Here is a 21,397-nt window from a genome sequence, read left to right as displayed (position 1 = left end):
TAATAATAAAAAAAAGGAAAATTATTTTAATTACAATTATTAAATAATATTTTGATGAATTTTAATATAAAAAAAGGTGTTATTTCGAACGTATACTACATGATAATTTTTTTCTTTTTCGTACTCTCTCAAGAAATATTGCGTGTCTACTATATCGTCGACTGAAATAATAAATGAAAAAAAAAAAAAAAAACTTTTTCGTTTAAACGTAACGTAGATTTGTAAAGCGTTGACTATCGTTTATCTATTTCTAGACATTATCTAATCGTTTCGTATTACTATATGTACAATCGGTGTTTATACGTTTGGTGATTATTTTCCAGTTGTAGAGAAAGACATAACTCAATGTGAGCTTTTTAAAATAGTTTTGTAAAGATGTCGTTAGTAAATATGACGTACAGACATACCAATTTGTTAAGCAATGAAAATTCTTCCAACACAAACCGTTCTTATATTATCGTATTTAATAATCCTAAGTAATTTTCGTTCTTAGCACCGCGTTTTCGTAACACTTTAAGTACCTTGAGCGTACGAAGAAAATTTTATTTTAAACGCGATCTCCTGATAATTTCATTCCTTGTGTTCTGGGTTGGGTTTCGTCTTCGGTTCCATCGTTGTAGAACGCGGATGATGAGGATTCGTTTGATTCCTTGGCACTAACAACACGTTTCCATCCGCTGATTGTTGAAGGCTATATTCGTACGGATGATACTGATTGCCATCAGGATCTCGCAAAGACTAAAAATTAAACGATATTGTTGGTTTCATTTGTTACGGTATTCTTCTTGATGAATTTCCCCGATTAGACCAACAATGATACAGTAACTGTTCGTACAATATTTGCGTCTAACTCTAAAACCTTGCATAATAGTACAGAGAAAATATTTTATTTTCATTTGATGGTGCTTGAACCTGTTCGAGTATAGACTCTTAGAATTTGACTTCATTTTTCAAGAATCGACTTGATCGGAACAGGGTGCGATAGAGTAAGTGCTAAAAGGGAAATATAAGGGTTTTATAGTCCCTGAAGAAGTTAAGAAAACACACATATTACTTAGAGTCAAGAGGGTGTGTCCCTTGTTTCTTTGATGACTGGAAAACTGAAAGAGAAATCTATTAATTCCTAGTGATACCTCCTTGAAGTTGTAAAGCCAGAGAATAGAAAATATTCACAAGTTGAATTTGTTAATTCAGCCAAAGAAGGTGGGGGGCTAAAGTGTAACCCTGTGGGCCAAAGAATTCCAAGGCATTCTTTTGAAGAAATTAATCTCTAGAGATGAACAAAGGTTGAGATGGCAAAAAGGTTTTTTTATCTGTTGCCAGAATTGAGTATCACCCAAAGAAGGATCTATTTTGATCATCTGGTGGGGTTGCAAAGATGTTGTACATTCATGTCACATCTAACACTGAGATATGGTCTGAAAAGGGATTCGTTAGACAATTATTACTTCTCCATAAAGGAAACTATTTTTTTTTGAATGGTTTCAATCTTTGGTCGAAACTATCAATATCTCGGTTTGATATAATTAATATTGTAAGTGATTATATACTAACTTGAAACACATGACGGTAAAGTTGACTAAATTTGTCTTTGACGCGTTGCCTCTCGAGAAGCATGAATTCGTGTTCTCGTATAAGTCTTATCTTACGGTCTCTCATCTCTTTCACTTCATCAGCGAGGCTGATAATTTGGTCTAGTTTGCGTTTTCGACAATTTTGAGCAGCGACTTTGTTCTTGCCTCGTCTTCGGATGTCGCGTATCAGGGATAATTGAGCTTCGCTGAGATCGTATTTACTAAGACGTTCGTTAAATTCGTCCATAGGTAGATTAATAATATCGTTCACTGGAATGGGCACGTTCAATGCTCGGGCTCTTTTCTCGTCTCTGGTCAGATGCTCATCGTTCTCACTTTTACGTACTGGAAAAGACAAATACAGAAGTAGGTGACGTTAAAATTAACACGCGAAACAATTGTAACATTTCGCTTCAAACTTTGAAATTAACCTTTTTTGTCACGAGAAACTGGACGTTGAAGGGATCCGGAACTCTCCGCGGGTAAATGATACGTATGATTATGGTGAACGTGTTCTATAGCGGAACGTCCTGAAAATGACAAATCTGTTATTAACATGCTCCCCACATTTCATCGATTTTGGGCATCGCAGAGAAACAAAGGTTGTAGAAGGAAAAGAATCGAACGATCGAATTGTTGATCTCGGATTCCAACCCAGATCTTTCGACTGTCGGACGATTACTTCGACCAATTAAGTTCCTCAGACCGTTGACGATTCGTGCTCACCTAATTAGATATCTTTTCATCCATGGTAGCTGCTGGATGCAAATGTAGGTCACATGTATTTAAGACACACGTCTAGTTAATATATTCATCTACTATTTAACCCCTATATCAATAACCAAATTGTTCGCGGTCGTTCCCATGCCCTATTCCAGAGCCAGGCAAATGTTATTCGCGAATAACGAATACAAATTTTCGATTCATTCGTAAACTCTTTATCCACAATTTTGTTCGCCAAGATATCGATTTAAAAAATTCTTTAACGAAGTACATTTAGAAGCGAATCTGATATTTTTATTCTTTATCGTTTATCATCATAAACGTAAACTCCAATGAGGAATCTTCGCTGGGAGGCACCCTCATTAATAATTGCTGTTTAATCATACACGAAGATTAGATTGTAGTTTAATTATTTAGAGGGAATGTATGTAGAGAGTGTATAAAGGATTTATCAGCGACGTGAAACCTTAGAAATGATTTCGTTCTACCTGTTTGATGACGAGTAAAATCTACGCTGCAGGTGTACTTCATTTCGGGTTGCGGTCCAGCTGCACCCTCGATTGGCCCCGTGTAAGCGTTTCCTGGTGCCCCAGCACCAACCGTATGCGAATCGTATTCGTATTTGATCGGTGTGGTTGGATGTGCTGTAGCACCCAGAGGCGAGCCTGTAATTAAATTACAATAAATTAAAGCCCATTTGCAAAAACGGTGTCTATTTTTGGTCGCTTAATTTTAAGTACACTGACCTGTTTCTTGTTCCTGGAAATATCGTTTCGCGAACATTTGATGCTTTTTTTGTGCCACCGGTGGCATGGTGCGTTCCGTTTGGCATCTCGGGGAACCACCGTTTCTGCCGGAAACGGAATAACTGCAGTCGTACGACATACGATACTTGCTGAAAATTACAGAATATACTAAATATTTTTAAGCTATCTGGTAATTAACATTTCGATAATACGGAGGAATCGTTACAGGTGTTGCATGCGTTCGAAGAAAAGCGTACCAATATCTTGACGAATCACTCGCGACATTCAAATTAATCTTATATTTAATACGACTATAAATACTATCGTTCGAGTAACCTTTTACTTTATCTCCCACACTCTTTATTTGCGAACGATCGGACTACGTTTCTTATCAAAAGAATACACTCTGTTGGCAGTTTGTACTGTAGCAACGATCAGGAAATACAAGGTTCTATACCAGCGTTTCTTGAACTTTGTTCTGTGCGTTTCGCGAAAAATTGTAATTAATAATTGGAAAACAGAATTTGTAGCCTATATTACTTCAATAGAATAGTCTGAATAACAGTTTATTTTGGTGGATTTTGCATGACGATGACATGTATGAAAAGGTAAAGTAATTTAATTTATCCTCTTGAAAACCATAATTTCAATTTTTGTTCTATAGATTTAACAATTTAACGTAAAATATTTAGGTAATTTTATAATTTGTATACGCGTGTATATTCTTATCTTTCGAAAATGCTAATGCATTCGAGGATTGAATAATTTCATTTTAGAAGCCACGAATGAATCAAACTGACATCCAAGATGATTCGAAAAGTAATCGATCGGTCAATTTCAAACACAGCTCATTTTCTTCGTAATACATTTCATCAGAGACTGAACCTAACATTCTTCATTTAGTTTTCATTCATGTAAAGGTTAGTTTATCTAAAGAAAGTTAATTTTCCTTTCGAATATTATACATTTTTTAATTTTCCATTTTTAATTTTCGTGAAGACAAGTTCAATACCAGCGTAAACTTTCTGACTTTAAGAAAATTGATATTTGCGATCAGATGAAGCATCGTTGAAGAGGTTAATAATATTCTATATTTATCAGTAAATAGTAAAACAAATCGACAAAAAAAGAATGGTTTTCTATAATTTAAAATTGCCTCTTCATACCCACAGAAAAGTACAATTCAAACCAATACGGTTCTTTAAAAAAGAATTCATAAATATCAGTTACTTTTAAAGCTGTTACTCGATAATCTCCAAATTAATGGAAGTTAGAAATTGTATCACATGCCATAGAGAGTATTCAAACTTAAAGTTTTACGTCCAGTTATACCTGCGCGTGGTACATTTCAGCAGGCTATAAATTCGTCAGTTTTACAAATATCAATTTAATATTTAGTATATATATTCTCGAGACTATATATTAAAAGAAAACGCAAAAAAAAATTCGATTTTTTTAATCCCACGAAGTAGAAAGGCCCCTTAATGGAACAGTTGATGGTACTCGACTGATATGGCGACAATGCTTCCGTTTCGATGGAATGATTTAATCACCTAGCATAATCCATGGTGTAATGAGAATCGGCTTGTGTATGGCTAGAGTTAGATCCAGTTTCCATCCATTCGCCATCGGAAATGGATGGTACCCGTTCACTGCCCATGCTGCTGACAGCACTATCGCTGGATGCATCCATCCTTTCGTCTGTTACACCCGGAAGTGTCGTAAGACCTGTTGCCGAAGAAGCGGTACCACCACCTGTCTGAACTGCTGACAAGGCCGTTGCTCCCGTTGGACCCGAAGCATTGTTGCTACCATTATCCAGCATGCGCATAGTGTAAATACCTGTAACATTTCATTCAATCCTCCATTACAATTTTTTTATTACAAATTTACGTAGCACTAACATAATATTACGTACAGGTATCTGCAAATACAATAACCTATCAAACAGGCAGATTACAACTTCTACGAGCAGGTGCATTTATCTCTGTTTACTTTTATATACAGTGTTTCTTGGAAACTAAATTAAATGATTCAGGAGTAAAGATAACGCGATACAAGTAAATGTTATCTAAGAAATAATAGAATAATACCAACTTTCGTGTAAACAAATTTAGTGACCCCTTGTTATCCTCTTAACAATTGCTCTGAAAGAATTTGTTGCACGTAAAAGTATTGAGCCATTTAATTGAAAAAAAGTTATCTTCGTTAGAGCCTGAGAACAGCTGGTTATATTTTATTTGAGCCACATACAGAAACATGCAAGAAGTAACCATTATTATTCAGGACTAATGACTGCTCGAAATCTAATCAAACTTAGAGACGAAAATATAGAATTTTAATAGGTATATTTTATAGGTATTTTTTGATTTTCTGATATACTGGGCGAATAACACAATTCAAATGATTTAGGGCTTGAATTGTATGGATTCGAAAGGCTTTCAAAGTATAACAAAATTAAGGTTGAACCTAACTTTTATTACGTGGGTGGAACGGGGGTTAACTTAAAAATGTTTAATGGAAACCCATACGAAAAAAATATATTTCTTCATCACATGCTATTGAAATTGAAATTGAAATTGCAATATTCTGATCCATGACTTATTCAATTCAATTAACAAACTATAAGTGCAACTATTTGTTTCTTTTGTGCACTGAGATACTAAATTGAAAATCATGAATTTTCCGCGTCATTAAGCGCGTCATACAAAGCGACAAGAAACCACAGCAAAGAAACAAATTATGTAAACAGATCATTTCTATCCAAGCAGAGTCGAGCTAGCATATTTAAATCTTCAATGTTTACAACCGCTTTTTGTAAAGATTGTTTGACCCTAGCAGGTAATATTTTAAAACTTGCTAAGTCATCGTTTCACTGAAAAAGTACACGACCCAACTATAGACTTCCCTAAGAATAGATTGTCTTTTAATTTGTTAACAAATGTTAGCATTGGTCAAAAGAATATTATCAAAAGAACTATTCTCCGAGTTTGATTATAGAAGCAATGTGTTACATGCATTACACATTTTCGTGAAGAAGTTTTGTATTCTTTTGTTTTAAATTTCTACCTACTCGAATAACTCAACAAGTATATTTTAGAGAAGTTCACTTCCAATGACATAATCGCAAATAGCGATACATATCAATTCCCAGACATGTATTAATAAAATGTACTTGTAACACTTCTTGTAGTATCGATATAATTCAAATATCATCAAGCATCATCGAGATCTTAATAAGGCATTGATGTAGCTAGTCTGGTTTCAATAATATAAGATTACGGTACAATAATAATTATTAATTCTAATACTTAAATGTAATTATTTATTTACGTATTTCACGATATTGTAATATTACTTTTATTATCGAAGAGGTACAAAAGCCATTGATTACTGATACCGAAAACTGGTTATAACTCCGATCAAGTTAATTGTTCGATCAGTAGCGTAGCAAGTAGGGCGTTACTTTTGATCTACTGCGATCAAAAACAAGTTTCTTATTTGCTTCTATTGGAAGCAATAACGCGGAGAAGCGTTTTCTTTGCCAGTGATTCACTGAATAACTTTAAGAGTTCGACAGCTTCGTAAACTTGCCGAGAAATATGTTTTCCTTGTTCCATCGAATCGTTTAGATGATACATTCGAATGTCAACTAGATCGCGATCACTATGACGCGGATAAGGAATAGTCGAGAGAAAAATAGTTCAAAGTTACGTAGAAGTAGCGTTGCTAAAGTTGATAAAGAATTCTTTAAGATCTATTATAAGCATATTGCAGTTGAGAAATCTTGACGTACGATCTATAGGACAACAACGGACAGACGGAATGGACTTCGAAACGAAAATTTTGTTAACAGGAAAACAAGAGAAATAACTTTGTAAACATTGCAGCTAACTTTTTCACTTTCTTCTTGTCTCGCTGTTCGTTCGATAATGTTTTATGCATATTATGTATGGCAAATTCACGTATTTTTTATTCAGTTTACCGAGTGCTACGAGATAATTTAATATTTTTTGCGATAAACACGATGAATTTACGATCCAAATTTCCAAAAGAAAAAAATTAACTGGTTAGTCGATCAAATGATTCAGACTGCAAAATAAACAACCAAAAATGCACTCTCATATAATATCAGCAAATGTGGCTTATGATTTCAATTGGTAAATGTTTACTTTTCCGACGACTTGGGTATTCTGGCGAAAGAAAAGAAGTAATTGTGGTTCGGTTTTAAATTTCGCAATACAATCATCAGAAATATTAAGCTTTAATGATAATTATATTTTAAAAACTAAGATGCAGCAATTATTTTTTTTTTAACAGAATTATTAACAATGGAATTACTCGTTTGTCTAATAAATGATGGTTTGTGTATTTTTATAAAGATTCTCCTAACGATCACAGTCGTTTTTTAATTCAAATGCGACGCGTGAATAGAAATTTACTTGAAAGAAAACGAAGATGTACTGGTGCAATGATATTACGTTTCTCAGAATCATTCAGCATATTCAGCTACCAGAGAATCGTACGTGCCTGGTGTCAAGTTTCACTCGTTCTTATCATCTAATTTGAGGAAGGAAATACAGTGCTTTATTGCAATTTTTTAGTTGTCAGCAGAATTACAAAACGCATACGTCAAGGTTCAACCACGGTGTATTTCAGAATCATTTACACGATACTATTTCGAACAGTATCCAACTATACAAAAATAGACCGATGCATCGCTGTGATAAATAATAATTGAAATGGGAAAGGTAGCAGCGATTTAAACTTATCTCGACGAGTTCGCGAAACGTTCGCGTGACAGTGGTAACTACGATTAATCAAATCTTTTTTTATCACACTTTTTTCTATTAGAAACAAGTTACAATCTGTCCGACTTTACGATTACTCGGTTTCGAAGTCATTACGATGAAATGCGCGCAATACAGTCAACCGTGGCGATGGTTAACGACATGACGTAGAGCAATAAAAATAGTACACAGGCGGGGACGTCGAATTATCGTGACTCAGCGTTTTCGATTTCTGCGATAAGGCTATCAAACGTTTCGATTCGCTCTCGAATCTGATCTATGGATCGTCAACGGGTTATTATGTAACTTTATATACTTATTCGGGGAAAACGCGTGCCTAAATCGTAGCCTCGCAACGCGTAAAACGTACGGCCGTTCCGAGTTCGGTGGATTCGATGCTGGTTATAGAGTCAATCCGCGGTACATGTAGGTCGATGGCATATCAAACACGTGACGTGCTCTACACATTGTGAACCACGTACGTAATCGTGCAGTCGAAATCCGAAGACCGCGTACGTTCTGTTTTTCCTTTTTCGTAGCGACGATACCGAACGAATCGCGGATGTTCATATTTTTCTGGACCTCTGATCGCGTGTCAAGGTCAATAAACATCGAACGATTAAAACATACCAATTACGAGCGCTAATGGTTTCTAATGGACGCTGAAAATCGAACGTATCGAAGAACAACCGGTGGCGAAAGTAACAAAATGTCGCGACGACGTACGATTAAAAAAAAACTCGCGGAAACTTTACGTATGAAGAACAATTACTTACTCGATATGTATACAATAACACCCATCGTCATCATTTAAGCCCCAGAAGAGGTTTGTTTAAAAATACACCTCGTCTCGATACCTTTTCTTTTCACTTTGTCGCGAATCTTCCCATTTAAATACGCGCGACGCGACGCTATTTCTCGAGGATTTTCACGGTATAGTAAATGCTGTAATGCGTGTAGGAGTGCATGTTCAAGAACGTCCGGCGCGAAATATTTTCTTGTAACCAGCTCTTTAGCACCTTTACTCCACCAGATGTTCCTTTCTCTCTTTCACAATAATCTTCCTCGGCGCACTGAATCTTGTACACTTGTATAAACACGAATATTCAACGCGTGCTTATTTCGCGTTTTTAATAGTGTTGGCCACGTTTCTCGGATACAAAAACAACCGTTGAACTTTAGGTCGAATGACCTGGCGTTCGGCATGTCGCTTGCAAAACGTGAAATTAAACTTGCGTATTGTCACGGTCGCGTATACCGACGGCGCCGTAATTTTCGTAATTTTCTTGTACCTGAGTTTTTTGTTTTTATAGTAAAACTTCGTTCGACGTTCGTCGAACCACTGATCACGAAGCCGCGATCTTCTCGATGTCGCGCGAGCAACGAAACACGACGCGTTGATTGTTCGATCGTTATCGCCTTTTCAATCAATCGTTCGACGTTGTAACTCGCGACAGTTTTGTTCGTAATGTGTTATGTTTGTCCAGACCCGCCGCGCGAACAACGCGGCATCGCGAAACACGTAAGATAGACATTCAATTGCGAGCGCAGCATAAACATAACTACTGAAGTTGGTGGCGCGAACACAAGAGGCTGACCCGACGCGGGGCGTCACCACTCGCTTGGAGAGGCTGGTGACTAGCGTCACTTTTCACTTTGTTATTGGACGGTCGTCGACGGTACGAGGGCGTCGGCGTGCCAGCTATATGCCGCTTGTTGACTAATTCGTCATAGGAGCAACTTCGCGTATCCTTGAACAATTCGTTCATTAATCGCCGAGTTACAATTTCACGCGCTACGGAAATCATAGTCCACTTAACACGTTTATTATTAGACACGGTCACTAAAATCAATTTTCGAATGAAATTTTGCTCCTACCAGGAATTGAAAAGGTTCCCAAAATAATTATTTTACGAAAACAATAACAATGGTTTGTGAAAACGTGTCCCATTGTACGGAAATCATAGTCCACTTAACACGTTTATTATTAGCTACGTTGATTGAAATCAATTTTTAAATAAAATTTTGCTTGTACCAGGGATTGAAAAGGTTCCCAAAATAATTATTTTAGGAAAACAATAACAATGGTTTGTGAAAACATGTCTTAACACGGTGACTGAAGTCAATTTTAGTATGTAATTTTTACTCTATCGTAGTGAAATTTTGCTCGTACCAGAGATCGAAAAGTAAATAATTATTTTAAGAAAACATGTGTCTTGTTTGACCTTGGAATAATTCTTTCGAAAGAAGAAAATAGTTGAATCAATTCCACATAATTATTTACGAATAAAGTCGTACTTTAATTCTGCAAACGCTTCGTAGAAAGATTAGAGTATTAGAAGATTATTCAGACACTAATATCTAAGCGATAAGTGGCAGATATGAATCTAATGTATGGAATTATTATTATAAATAATACCTTGACAAACAAAGAGAGCAAGACAGCCAGTCACAGAACTCAAGGTTTACGTTTAGACGCAATGTGTATACAGGTAATGTTGAATACGTTACACATGCGAAGGTAAACATGTACAATGTGTTCAAGAAGAAACTTGCTGGAACTCTAAAACAAGGTTAAATAGAACTTTTGTTGTTGTTTTCTTGTATAGAATCCATCTCTGAAGTGAAACTGTTATGGAGAACCTAAACGTCGAACTATATCGGTTCAAGTTAATGTTTAATCTCTCATATAAATTCTCTAATCGTTATTTTTTAGATTCTATAATATATTTATCGATATTCGAATTCGAAAATTTATTCGTAAATTAAAACTGTAAGTGAAAGCTGATCTACGAATGAATGTAAGATTTTCATTCGTTATTCGAGAATAAAGTTATTCTTGAATTGAATAAATCATGGTTTATATTTTTCGAACCCAAGACTAATCATTTTTTTTTCCTGTTATTTTCTATCTCACGATCGGTATATATAAATAAATCAAAAGATAGCTTGATCGTAAAGGAAATCGTTGGCCAGTGATTATCAAAGTTATAGTTGTGTTTGTTTCGTATTCCCAAGTCCCGTTTCCATGTAAAATCCCGCGTCTTCAGTATTCATTACAGACATATTGCATAATGCAATGTGAAACCTATCTCTGAATATCGAGACTTTAAATTTGGCTTTGAAATGTGATTCGTTGAAGCATGGAAATGCCGATCGTGCGTACATCGATTTAAAGTGGACAGTGGCAAAACACCTACGGTTGAAAAACTTCGGTTATAAATTTCCTTGTACACCGAAAGAAACATCATTTTTGTACTAAAATACACAAAAACTGATTTTTTTTCTTCAATTAATGTGTGTATATTGCTGCATTTTTATTCAATCATTTTAATACGTTTTGTTTACCCGGAAACGCTATAATATCTCACAAACTCTTGAAGATACGAAAAAGTTGCTGTTATAAGAGTTATAAAAGATTTTTTTTTTACTGTTAGAATAGTGGGGAATATTTCAAGGTCATGTTAATTTTCTTAAATGGAATGTTATACATTTTTGTCGAGATGAGTACAAGAAATCTGGTCAATCATAATCACGAGTCGTTAGGTAATTTAACCCTACGTGTTCATACTAATAGAAACTTTTACTAGCGACATACATTTTGCCCAAATGTTTCTGCTTTAAAAGAATAACAAAAAGAGTAGCAACTATGAATATTGATGGATTTAAAATTATTCATTTAACGTCGTGTATTATTTAATTGTTAAAATACATTAAAGATAATTGCCTCAATAATGGACGTGGTTAAAAAAAAAATAAACTGTTGTGTCCCCTAAAAATCATTTTTATCTCTAATCCTTTTACATTTTTAAAGTGATATAACTCTTGAACTATTTGGTTTAGAACTTAATAGTTTTTCGTAGAGATTAAAAAACTGCGTAGAACAGTTTAACCAAAATTATAGAGTTCCGTTAAAAAAGCTGTGAACTTGATACCGTTTAATTTTGTCTTGTGGTATTTTTATTCACCGTTAATCGTTTTGAAAATACAGCTTATGCCAGTTGCGTGGGCACCTTGTATACGAAATAATTATTTATGTTAAATAATACTGGCATAAAAATCCGCGTGCTAGACACGTTGCAAAAGTTGCAGAACGAAAGTATCATTTATACCGAAAGTAGTTGATATTAAAGACTGATAAATATTGCGTATTATATCATTTTTCTTATTTTTTTTAAATGCATTATGAAGTCGTAGAAGATGCTCAGACGATATCGACAGATAGCTATGCTAAATAGATGCATGCGACGTGCAAATGTAAATATAGTTTATAATTTGCATAATGTGCGTTAGGCAATCGTCCGTACATTTAGCTATTTAAGTAAAATAAAAGTGCATTTCCTACCATTTTTGCGTGCGACGTTTTGAACTTTAAACCAGAAAAGGAAAAAAAAGGTATTATCATTTCGTGGAGTATCGGTCAGACACGAATATACAGTGTGTTTATATGATTTCGAGTCGTTATTTGCGCACATATTAAATTCAAGAAAGATCGAAGGTAATTCATTAACAATACTGCAATGTAATAGCAACGTAATTGACAAAACTTCCTGATCAGCGTTTAGAGTGGCTGTTGGCAAAAACACTGTATTCGTTACATTAACCATGTATCGTTTCTAATGCATAGTTCGAGCGTTCGTCTACGATAATCATGCATAACAGTGTAAAGAAACGTAACTACATAAGTATGCAGCCAACAGTCATTCGTACTTTCACCGTCGGTCGTGGGTGTAGTTTTGCAAACTTATCTCGTGCGCGTATGTAATTATCCCTTTTGTTTGGCACATTCTGCTACGTCACAGAAATGTCAAAAGCATGGGAAACGTATCTTAACCTTTTCAGTACTAATTAATAAAACAGAAAGTTAAATCGGTTGACTGAGACATTTTTGTCATTCATTGGAAAAGTAAATTATATTCATGTTTGTTTAATTTAAAGTCTACGAAAGGAGCACATATTATCTTTCATATGTTATAATTTAGAAATGTGCATAGAGTAATAATATAGAGTATGAAGAAGGAAAAGTAGTGCTGCATGATCAATAACTTTTTTGCGTATGAAACATTTGAAAGCAAGGTATAGCAAGTGAAGGATATATCCATCGAAAATATCAGAATAGTTTCAACATTATTGGAATTGCCTCTTTTATATATATTTTATTATAATAGCCAAATAATGCATCTCTTTTCCCTAAAAAAATCCATACAAGAGCATTTTTAGTAGAGTAAAGAAAACATATTAAAATAGGTATTTCAGAATAAGAAACAATAATATTAATTTTTCGAAGATATAAGAACCGGACAGTATCTCAGAATATAATTCCAAATTAATATTCAACTATCTTATAGCTAAAAAATTAGCAATCTTGTGTTTATTAGCTTTTAATATTTTTAAAATACTTCCTTCAGCAAAAATTAGTGTTACCTTGGAAGAAACGAATACGGAAAATCTTTGCGACTCGTCTACAAAAATAATTCCAATAAAAAAAATAACTTTATCCTCTAAAAGATCACAGTTTGAAAACTCAGAGTTTCATCTTTTTAAACGCCCCCCGATGTACCGTTAAATCTAATTAAAAGACTCGATCGTTCCGCCATAGAATTTGCATCTGCATCCATCAAGATCATCGCGTAATAATTCTACATTCGTCGCTACGCACAGTCGATGTAACATCCGTCTTTGACCACCTGTGTCGTTTCAAAATTGCCAAGGATAAACGACAGTGTCGAGCCGTAATTTCGCAAGGCAAGAATGCTAACTATTCCTATCCCGATAGAACAACAATAACGAGCGGTACGGTTCGGTCGGTGCACATTTTGTAGAAAATTGGGCACAACAACTTCGTCGAGTATTAGCGATATTTAATATCTGAATGCTTTATCAAGGTGTCGAGTATCTTATCGCCAAAACGACGGATAACGTTCGTAGAAACAAGTCACTTTCGGAAGAAGGACGCGGGCTGGTCTTCGTTCGGCAACGACATCGAGATAAAATTGTTCCGTGCAACCGGCGGATGAATTTTCTCTCAAATTCTATCCGGCGGCGAGTTATTTAGTAGAGAAGAGAAGCCTTTCGAATAACCGAGGTCGCGTGACTAAGCATCTCAAATATGGATGTGATATCTGTTTGAAAACCTCGCCGAGTGATAATAAAGCACATGTAGTCGTGCGCGCAACTATTTATAGCGGTGGTTTCCGAGTTGATTTCACATGACGCGACAATGTTTTCGTTCGAAATGCTATCGCGTCGAAAGAAAATTTGACACCGTTTCCCTCAAACGTCTTAAACGCTTCCATATTCCGGCTATTTCGCGACTCGTTACCTCGTTTAACGCTTTGCAACAATACTTGCGAATCGTTCAACTTTTTCTGCCCTCTTGCAAACTTTAAACGCGATTTTTATTGCTTCTTATCCATCAATGATTTCTCCTAAATTTATATTTCTTTATGTACTGCAAAATATTACTAGATTCTGTATTTAAATTCTTGATTTCCGTGCTTTGCTTGTCCCAAAAAATCTGTCATTTTCTTTATAAATTTGCATCGATTCTTTCAAAATTTCTCTTAATTTTATGTTTCTTTATGTACTGCAAAATATTACTAGATTCTGTATTTAAATTCTTGATTGCCGTGGTTTGCTTGCCCCAAAGATCTGTCATTTTCTTTATAAATTTGCATCGATTCTTTCAAACTTTCTCTTAATTTTATATTTCTTTATGTACTGCAAAATATTACTAGATTCTGTATTTAAAGTTACGCGAGTCCTAAATATTATTTATGTGTGACAAGTGATAAATTAAATGAATTGAATTATACGCGTTCAAGAATCACCTAATGTTTGTCGTGACGGATACTGCAAAAAATAAGCTGAGCTCATCGCTTCACGCTACTTAATTAACTACACACATAGTTCGTTTAAGAATTTTACATCTAAATATCTCGAAAACCACGCGTTCGAGGAAAAATATTGAATTCGACACTTTTTCAGTTTCAAGGTGGAAACTATCCTGTTCATTTTTTATTTGCAGAGAGTTCTCAAGGTTATTTGAACTGAACGCTCGTTTAAATAGAAACATGTATTTTTATTTAAAACGAAGATACTTTTATACAAGATATGTATTCATCAGACTAAAGATATTTAATGAGATAAAGAATTTTTTCAAAATAACGAATGGAAAATTAACAAACGAAATTCTTTATATTTTTTTTTTGGTGGCTAAATGATAGTGGAAACAAATAATCTATTAACAATTTTAATTTTTTGAGGTACCTCTGTTCTATTAGAAGTTTTACAATGTACGAATCAAGACTAGGAGATATTGAGAGGTTGAGAAACAATATAGTAAGAGGATGCAAAAATATTCATAAGGAAACTAATAAATGTGAGAATCGAATTTCACAACAGATTACTTATTGCTTAGCACAAAATGGAGATCATTTCGAAAACATGTTACGAAGATTGTGCAAAACTATGATTCTTTTCGTATTGCAAGTCACGCATAGAATAATTACCATCGTTTGGTCCCCAAACAAATAAATTTCGTTCGTGTGGCTTAATTTTCACCTTCCACTTTGGGAGTAGCGAAACAAGAAATTTTTTTAAATATTCTCTGAAAAAAATGTCTCTCAAAAGGTTTTTCTTTGTCCCTCTTGAGTATAGGTTACTATTTTAAAAAATTAAGACAACGTTTCCTGTCGATTTGAACAAGCGTGTCCTCCGATCGATAATAAATCGTCGCGTCCATAGAATAACATCGATGACTTTGGATTGTGTTTGTAACGTAAGCAACCAAACACGGAGGGAATTGAATAAGGCATTATCGCGAAACCGTACAATAAATCAATGTCGTTCGAACAATGAAGACTTCACGAATTGTTTGTACAAGGTCTTTTCGTTAAAAATTCAAATTGCACGTTAGATACGAATCATCGAGTAAAGTACTTCTGTGATATCATTTTTTTGATTTATTTCAGTTCTCGCGAACGCGAAATTTAAACCTGAAGATATTTAATATTTAGAAGAAGTTTGAAGATTAACGCGCGTTTCACGTCACAATGGAAAAATTTCGCACATGTATTTGTCTTTGTCTTAACTTCTTCCTGATAAGTTAAATCATACTACAATTTTACACGCATTGCATTAGAACTAAACGCCTAAGAAATCACGCAGTAATAATATTTTTTTTTTTTAAAGTATCCTCATATTTAAAAACGTTCTATAAAGCAACATTTTGAGCTTCTTCATCAAAATACGAAGAAAAGGGAGCAAGCAACGTATGCAAAGCAGCAGTTATAAAATTTATTAATTTTCAGATTAATTACATTAGAGTATAAGAATATGTTTAGTTATAGTGTAATCGCGGATTATTACTTTCTATTAAAATAAAAGAGGATAAATTAAAAAAAAAAATGTTCCCTGGAAATAGTTGTCATTCGAAACAATTTTTTTTTTCGAACGAATCGTAAGAAAACGTTGAGAACACTTGTACAGCGACGAGCGTGTTAACCGAGTTTCAATTTGCAAGAACACATAGTATCCTTGGTCAGGGCCGGTGAGCGTAAACCATCCACGATGATAGATCACTGACTGTATCGCGTGTCACCTTCCAATATAACGATAATGTATTCCGCCAGGGTTTTTTTTTTTATCATTAAGGAAAAAATTATTATCAAAACATGTTGGCGTATCAGCGACATTTGCAAGACAAGTTTTCGTGTTTGCTCGAACTACATTTAATTTACGTAAATCGGGAATTGAAAATTGTAAATCGCGCACAATGAGCGGCGATTAAATAAATCACGTCGATTTTGTAACTTATTTCTCGATTCGACGTATCGATTACCACGTTAAATGTCGCTTTTGATAGTCGCTTTTTAGAAGATGACTTCCGGTTCAACTTCTAAACGAAAGAAAATCGCCTCATGTATGTTTCTTGAAACAGTCACGAAGAACTTTTATCCTGTTGGTTCTGTACTTTTTTTAGGTTCCATTTCAAAATATTCGCATAATTAAAGTAATAAATATGAAACACCAACAGTCAAAATTATTCGATAAACTTATTTCATCAGGAATATCGAAGTATGTATAACGTAATCTTAATCCAATCATCAAAGACACTAAGAAGTACCTTTTACAATAAAATTCTATCCGAATTTTACGAACGAAGTTCAAGTTTCTTAAATATCTAAGAAAGAAATTTTTGAACACTCAGAATTAACTATTAATTTAATCAGTAATCATCACGAACGATTTCTGATTAATTCAATAGACAATCGTGTACGATTAATTTCATGTAATCAACTACCGTCAAACGTGATTACATCTGACATCTATATTTTTTATCGCGTCGTTTATTAGATTAATAAGTAGAACAAAATTAATCGATTAATGTCCATTGTTGATCCACGCCCGAACAGTGATTTACATCAGTCGATACTATACAAATATTTTGCATATAAAATATTATGCGTACGTGAGTAAATGTACGGTTAAAATAATTATTATTCTCATCATTCACTCTGTATAGACGTCTATAAAAGTTTCAATAAATAATAGCAAAAAATAAAATGAAATTGCAATGGAATTTATGAGATGTAAAAAAAAATCAGAATAATAATGTTCAATTAATGTTTTGTGTTAAAATACACAATATTATACTCAAATCGTGCATTGAGGAAGTTTAATAACATAATAATAGCATAATAATAAAACTCACAAAATAAGATTTGTTTCATGCAGGTGCATTGTTCCAAACACATAAAAATCTCTTGATATTAGGATTAAAATAATGTCACTCGGTGGATTATATCCTCTTTGCTTAAGAATTTCAGTTTTTTTTACAAAATTGCTAGTATCCTTTGATGTGTATTAGATTTATTTTTTGTAAATTATTTATTTTGCTCATTCCATATCTTGTTACTATAAGCGACGAGCTATTATATCTGAAGCGTATAGGTGCTAACGCTGATAAAAATAAATCTTAGTGAATCATGTAACGAAACTGCAATTCTATTTGATGCCCAATTCACGGAGTTACGGATTTAACATTTGCATAGCCCCGCGTCATTTACGGATATTAATATTCCTAGGCAACACTGACCATATAATTATCTACGTAATGTCGCGCGAAACTGTACAACGTTTCTAGTAAAATATTAATCGTTCACAAGATAAGATTCTGATTATTAAAAACATATTTTGTTCGATTAATTTTTTTCAAATATTATTATGATTATAGAGAAAACAAAATTAGAAACTATCCGTCTGAAATGAAATTTTGCCTTTTTTTTATAGCTTGAACAAAGTATTTCAGTTACTTTAAATCGCCTGCAACATTTCGAAACGATATAAAGTAAACAGTTACTCAAGCTTTATTCATTTATTGATTCATAGTTTCCTTTTAACAAATGTTCATCGACCCCACTGGCTCGTATTTAAATGTTTACAAACACGTTCCGATATTTATAGTGCTTCCACGAACGATTAAAGATCCTATAAAATTAACACGTTGGTGTTTGTTCAGTTCCCCATAGTGAAACGTTCTGTTGCCCATATATAGGTCACGATGCAGTTAAAGTGCTAATGGTCCCTTAATTTAAAAGAAATTTTTATTCTATTAGAGAATGTCGCTGAAAACGAATCACCATTGCGGCGAGTGAATCAATTTCGTTCTATTATTACGATTGTCTGACGAGATATAATGGCAAAAGAAGGGAATGACTCATTTGCTAGCTTGACACATATACGCGAACACAGCTGCGTCTCGTATGCATAGGGCCGGCTTTACGTAGGAGCAAACGATGCACTATGTCGGGGCACACCTAATTAGAAATGCTTTAACAAGCAGGTGGAAACGAAAAATTAAAAAAAAAATAGACCGATCAAAATATTAACGAACTTTCCAGTTTCATTGCAAATATTTCTATTGAGGTCGTGTTAACCGTTACATTAAAATGTGGTTTTAAATTTGGATATATAGGGTATTTAAAAGGAAAGGTTCATGAGTCGAAAAGCTTAAAATACTTACCGGAAGTAGCAATATGTAAATGAAGAAATTGATTCTGAAGTGTAATAATTGAAGGTTGTCGACACAAGAGTATTATTAATATCTATAAGATAAATACAAACTCATTTAATTTGTTTTTTATTCCATATACGTAGGTAGTAAAATATAAATTCACACCAAAAAGTTTGATTTTAAGACCTATTCCTATAAGTACTATGAGGCATTCAAATCTTGGATCTCACTTTTTAACACCCTGTATACTCTCATAATATCAATCAAATTTAATATAAATTGCTCACAAATAATATTTATGGATTCTGTAACTTAAAGTGTGGAATCTGAAACTTGTCAAATTGACAGACTCCATAAATCTAGTGTTAAAAGTAAATAATTACAAACTACAGTGCTTTCTGCGATATTATTTTTACATGGATCATTCTAAACTTTGCATCTTAGGTATCATTGTCTCTTAATATGTAACATACGTTAATAGTAGAGTTATTATAGTCTCTATAACATTTATAAGATTATTTAGGGTCTGAAACAGTTACGAAAGATCAAAATAATCGTATTACTGTTATGTTGCATCTCTCCTATATCTCTTTTATATCTCTCCCACATATGTATGTATGCATTTCCTGTATGCTTCACATAACGATTACGATGTATTACGATGAACGTTGGAATCTGTATCTTGCAAAAAATTTGAATCTTTAAATTTTCATATTTAGGATTTATACAGTAATATCTTGTTAGTTACTTTGACTGCCACGTGATCCATATATGGATGACAGGATTTCTTGTCTGTGAAACTAAATTAATTCTCAAATTGAAATGTTGAAGGAAATAAATCTAGATACAATCTATGAATTATGGTTACAAAAATAAGTACTACGACTAGATCATGTAGTTTACAAATTGTCTAAAATTAAAATGTTGCTTTCCTGAAAGATTTTACTATTTTTGTCTGTATATTACCGTCCTGTGCTTTGAGAGAGATGTAACAGTTCAATAATTATTTCGGCCCTTTGCTCGACTATTTGAGGCCAAAATAATCCCCGTAATCTTTATATTATTTACTGGTTCTAAGGGGTTTCTAGATTGATAATTATTCGGATGCCAGTTGCTCTAAATTCTTAGATATTTACTGGCTCGAAGGGGTCCCTAGATTGATAATTATTCGGGTGCCAGTTGCTCTAACGTCGGCCCTGTGTACGCATATGTAGCATTAACCAAGTGTTCGTAACCACGAGGCTCGGATAGTCGATGACAATCATCGTGCTCCGGCTACGAGTCACCGCTGTACTCGCTTCTTCTTCATCCGGCCAATAATGCAAATCACGTTCCGAATAAACAGTTGTAAATACACCGCGGGCGTGTACCAGTACATCCAATTTTCCCTTGCGTCCTAACACGCGGTACAACTATCCTAAAATAACAAATTCAAGAAGCAAATTGTCATCAGCGACGTGGCACGCCATTGTCTTAAGAACCCAAAAAATACCAGTTATAGAATCGATATGAAGTCATCGCAGAACCGTTATAATAGGGAAAAAACGAGACTGGATCGGAATTCGAACTTGGATCATGATTGCCACGTTTAATCAGCTATCCAACTTTCAAACTCTTCGACGAGTAATATTATTATTACTTTAAAGTAATTCTCACAGTGCACGTAGAAGATACTCGTTATTATTACATAATAGACAGCTATCAAAGTGCCATCAAAACCTAGAAAAATAATTGAAACAATTTTGTCTTGTGTTTTATACAATTACCTCTGTGAAATAATATTTTCAAAATTTTATCAACATTAATAATAATTAAATCTCTTTTTCGTCTATCTGCTTAAAGCACCGTTTCCACTAGTTTTAACATCCTAGCGATTAGTTTGTTTACAACTTCTATTTATCTTGTAGAATATTTCGTAACTCTGTTTGCGACCTTGGATATTTTGTTTCTCATTTTCGCCATTTCCCAACCGACTAAACACTTCCTTGTTTTGGTCGTAATCAATGCTGTGAACATACAGCGTGTCCCATGAACTTTGTCCACTTAAATGCCTTGATTATTTCGAACAATGCAAGCAAATGTTCCTTGTAGAAGTTCCGAGTATGAAAGTACCGAAGTAGGTACACTTGTCCTGAAACTTACCTGAGATATTTGACTGTTTTCACGAAGCATGTTCGAAATGTTGGCCATTTGTAGCAGTGCAACATTGTAATCTTTAAACTTACACGTCTTATGGTTGGAGCACATTGTAATAATTCCTTGCCTCGTATCTTCCGGAATTGTCGGCGCGTCTCCATACACAATATTTTTCACAAGAAAAAATCTAAAAAAAATCTATCCATCGATTTGGAAATATTTCGTCAAGAGTACTTCTTATCAAGTGTTTCCTAATAAATTTGGTAATGTATTTTTTAAGAACATAAAAAGTGCTATCAATGAAATGACACTGAATTATTTGTTGCCCTATGATTCCACGCCAGACATTAATTTTGCACTGACCACTAATGCGTATTATGTAAATTAACACGTCCAGTGCCGGTGAAAGTA

At 34.1% G+C, this 21,397-nt stretch overlaps 1 protein-coding gene across 1 annotated transcript in view; it reads right to left on the bottom strand.

Annotated features, from left to right (window-relative positions):
* LOC122401943 (endoplasmic reticulum membrane sensor NFE2L1) overlaps positions 1 to 21,397 on the bottom strand; it is a 119,034-nt gene continuing 97,637 nt past the window's right edge. The window contains exons 8-13 of the mRNA XM_043404413.1: positions 4,597 to 4,885; positions 3,044 to 3,192; positions 2,786 to 2,962; positions 2,006 to 2,104; positions 1,555 to 1,919; positions 1 to 738 (exon numbers count right to left, since the gene is read on the bottom strand). Coding sequence (XP_043260348.1) covers positions 571 to 738; positions 1,555 to 1,919; positions 2,006 to 2,104; positions 2,786 to 2,962; positions 3,044 to 3,192; positions 4,597 to 4,885 — 1,247 coding nt within the window. The 3' untranslated portion in view covers positions 1 to 570. The remainder of the gene's footprint in view (positions 739 to 1,554; positions 1,920 to 2,005; positions 2,105 to 2,785; positions 2,963 to 3,043; positions 3,193 to 4,596; positions 4,886 to 21,397) is intronic.

This window comes from Colletes gigas, unplaced genomic scaffold (assembly GCF_013123115.1).
Source record: "Colletes gigas isolate AHSC1104 unplaced genomic scaffold, ASM1312311v1 Colletes_gigas_Sc00002, whole genome shotgun sequence".
In the NCBI taxonomy this organism is placed as follows: Eukaryota; Metazoa; Arthropoda; class Insecta; order Hymenoptera; family Colletidae; genus Colletes; species Colletes gigas.
The sequence above is the reverse complement of the archived record's forward strand: the minus strand, read 5'-3'. Positions and strand labels throughout refer to the sequence as shown.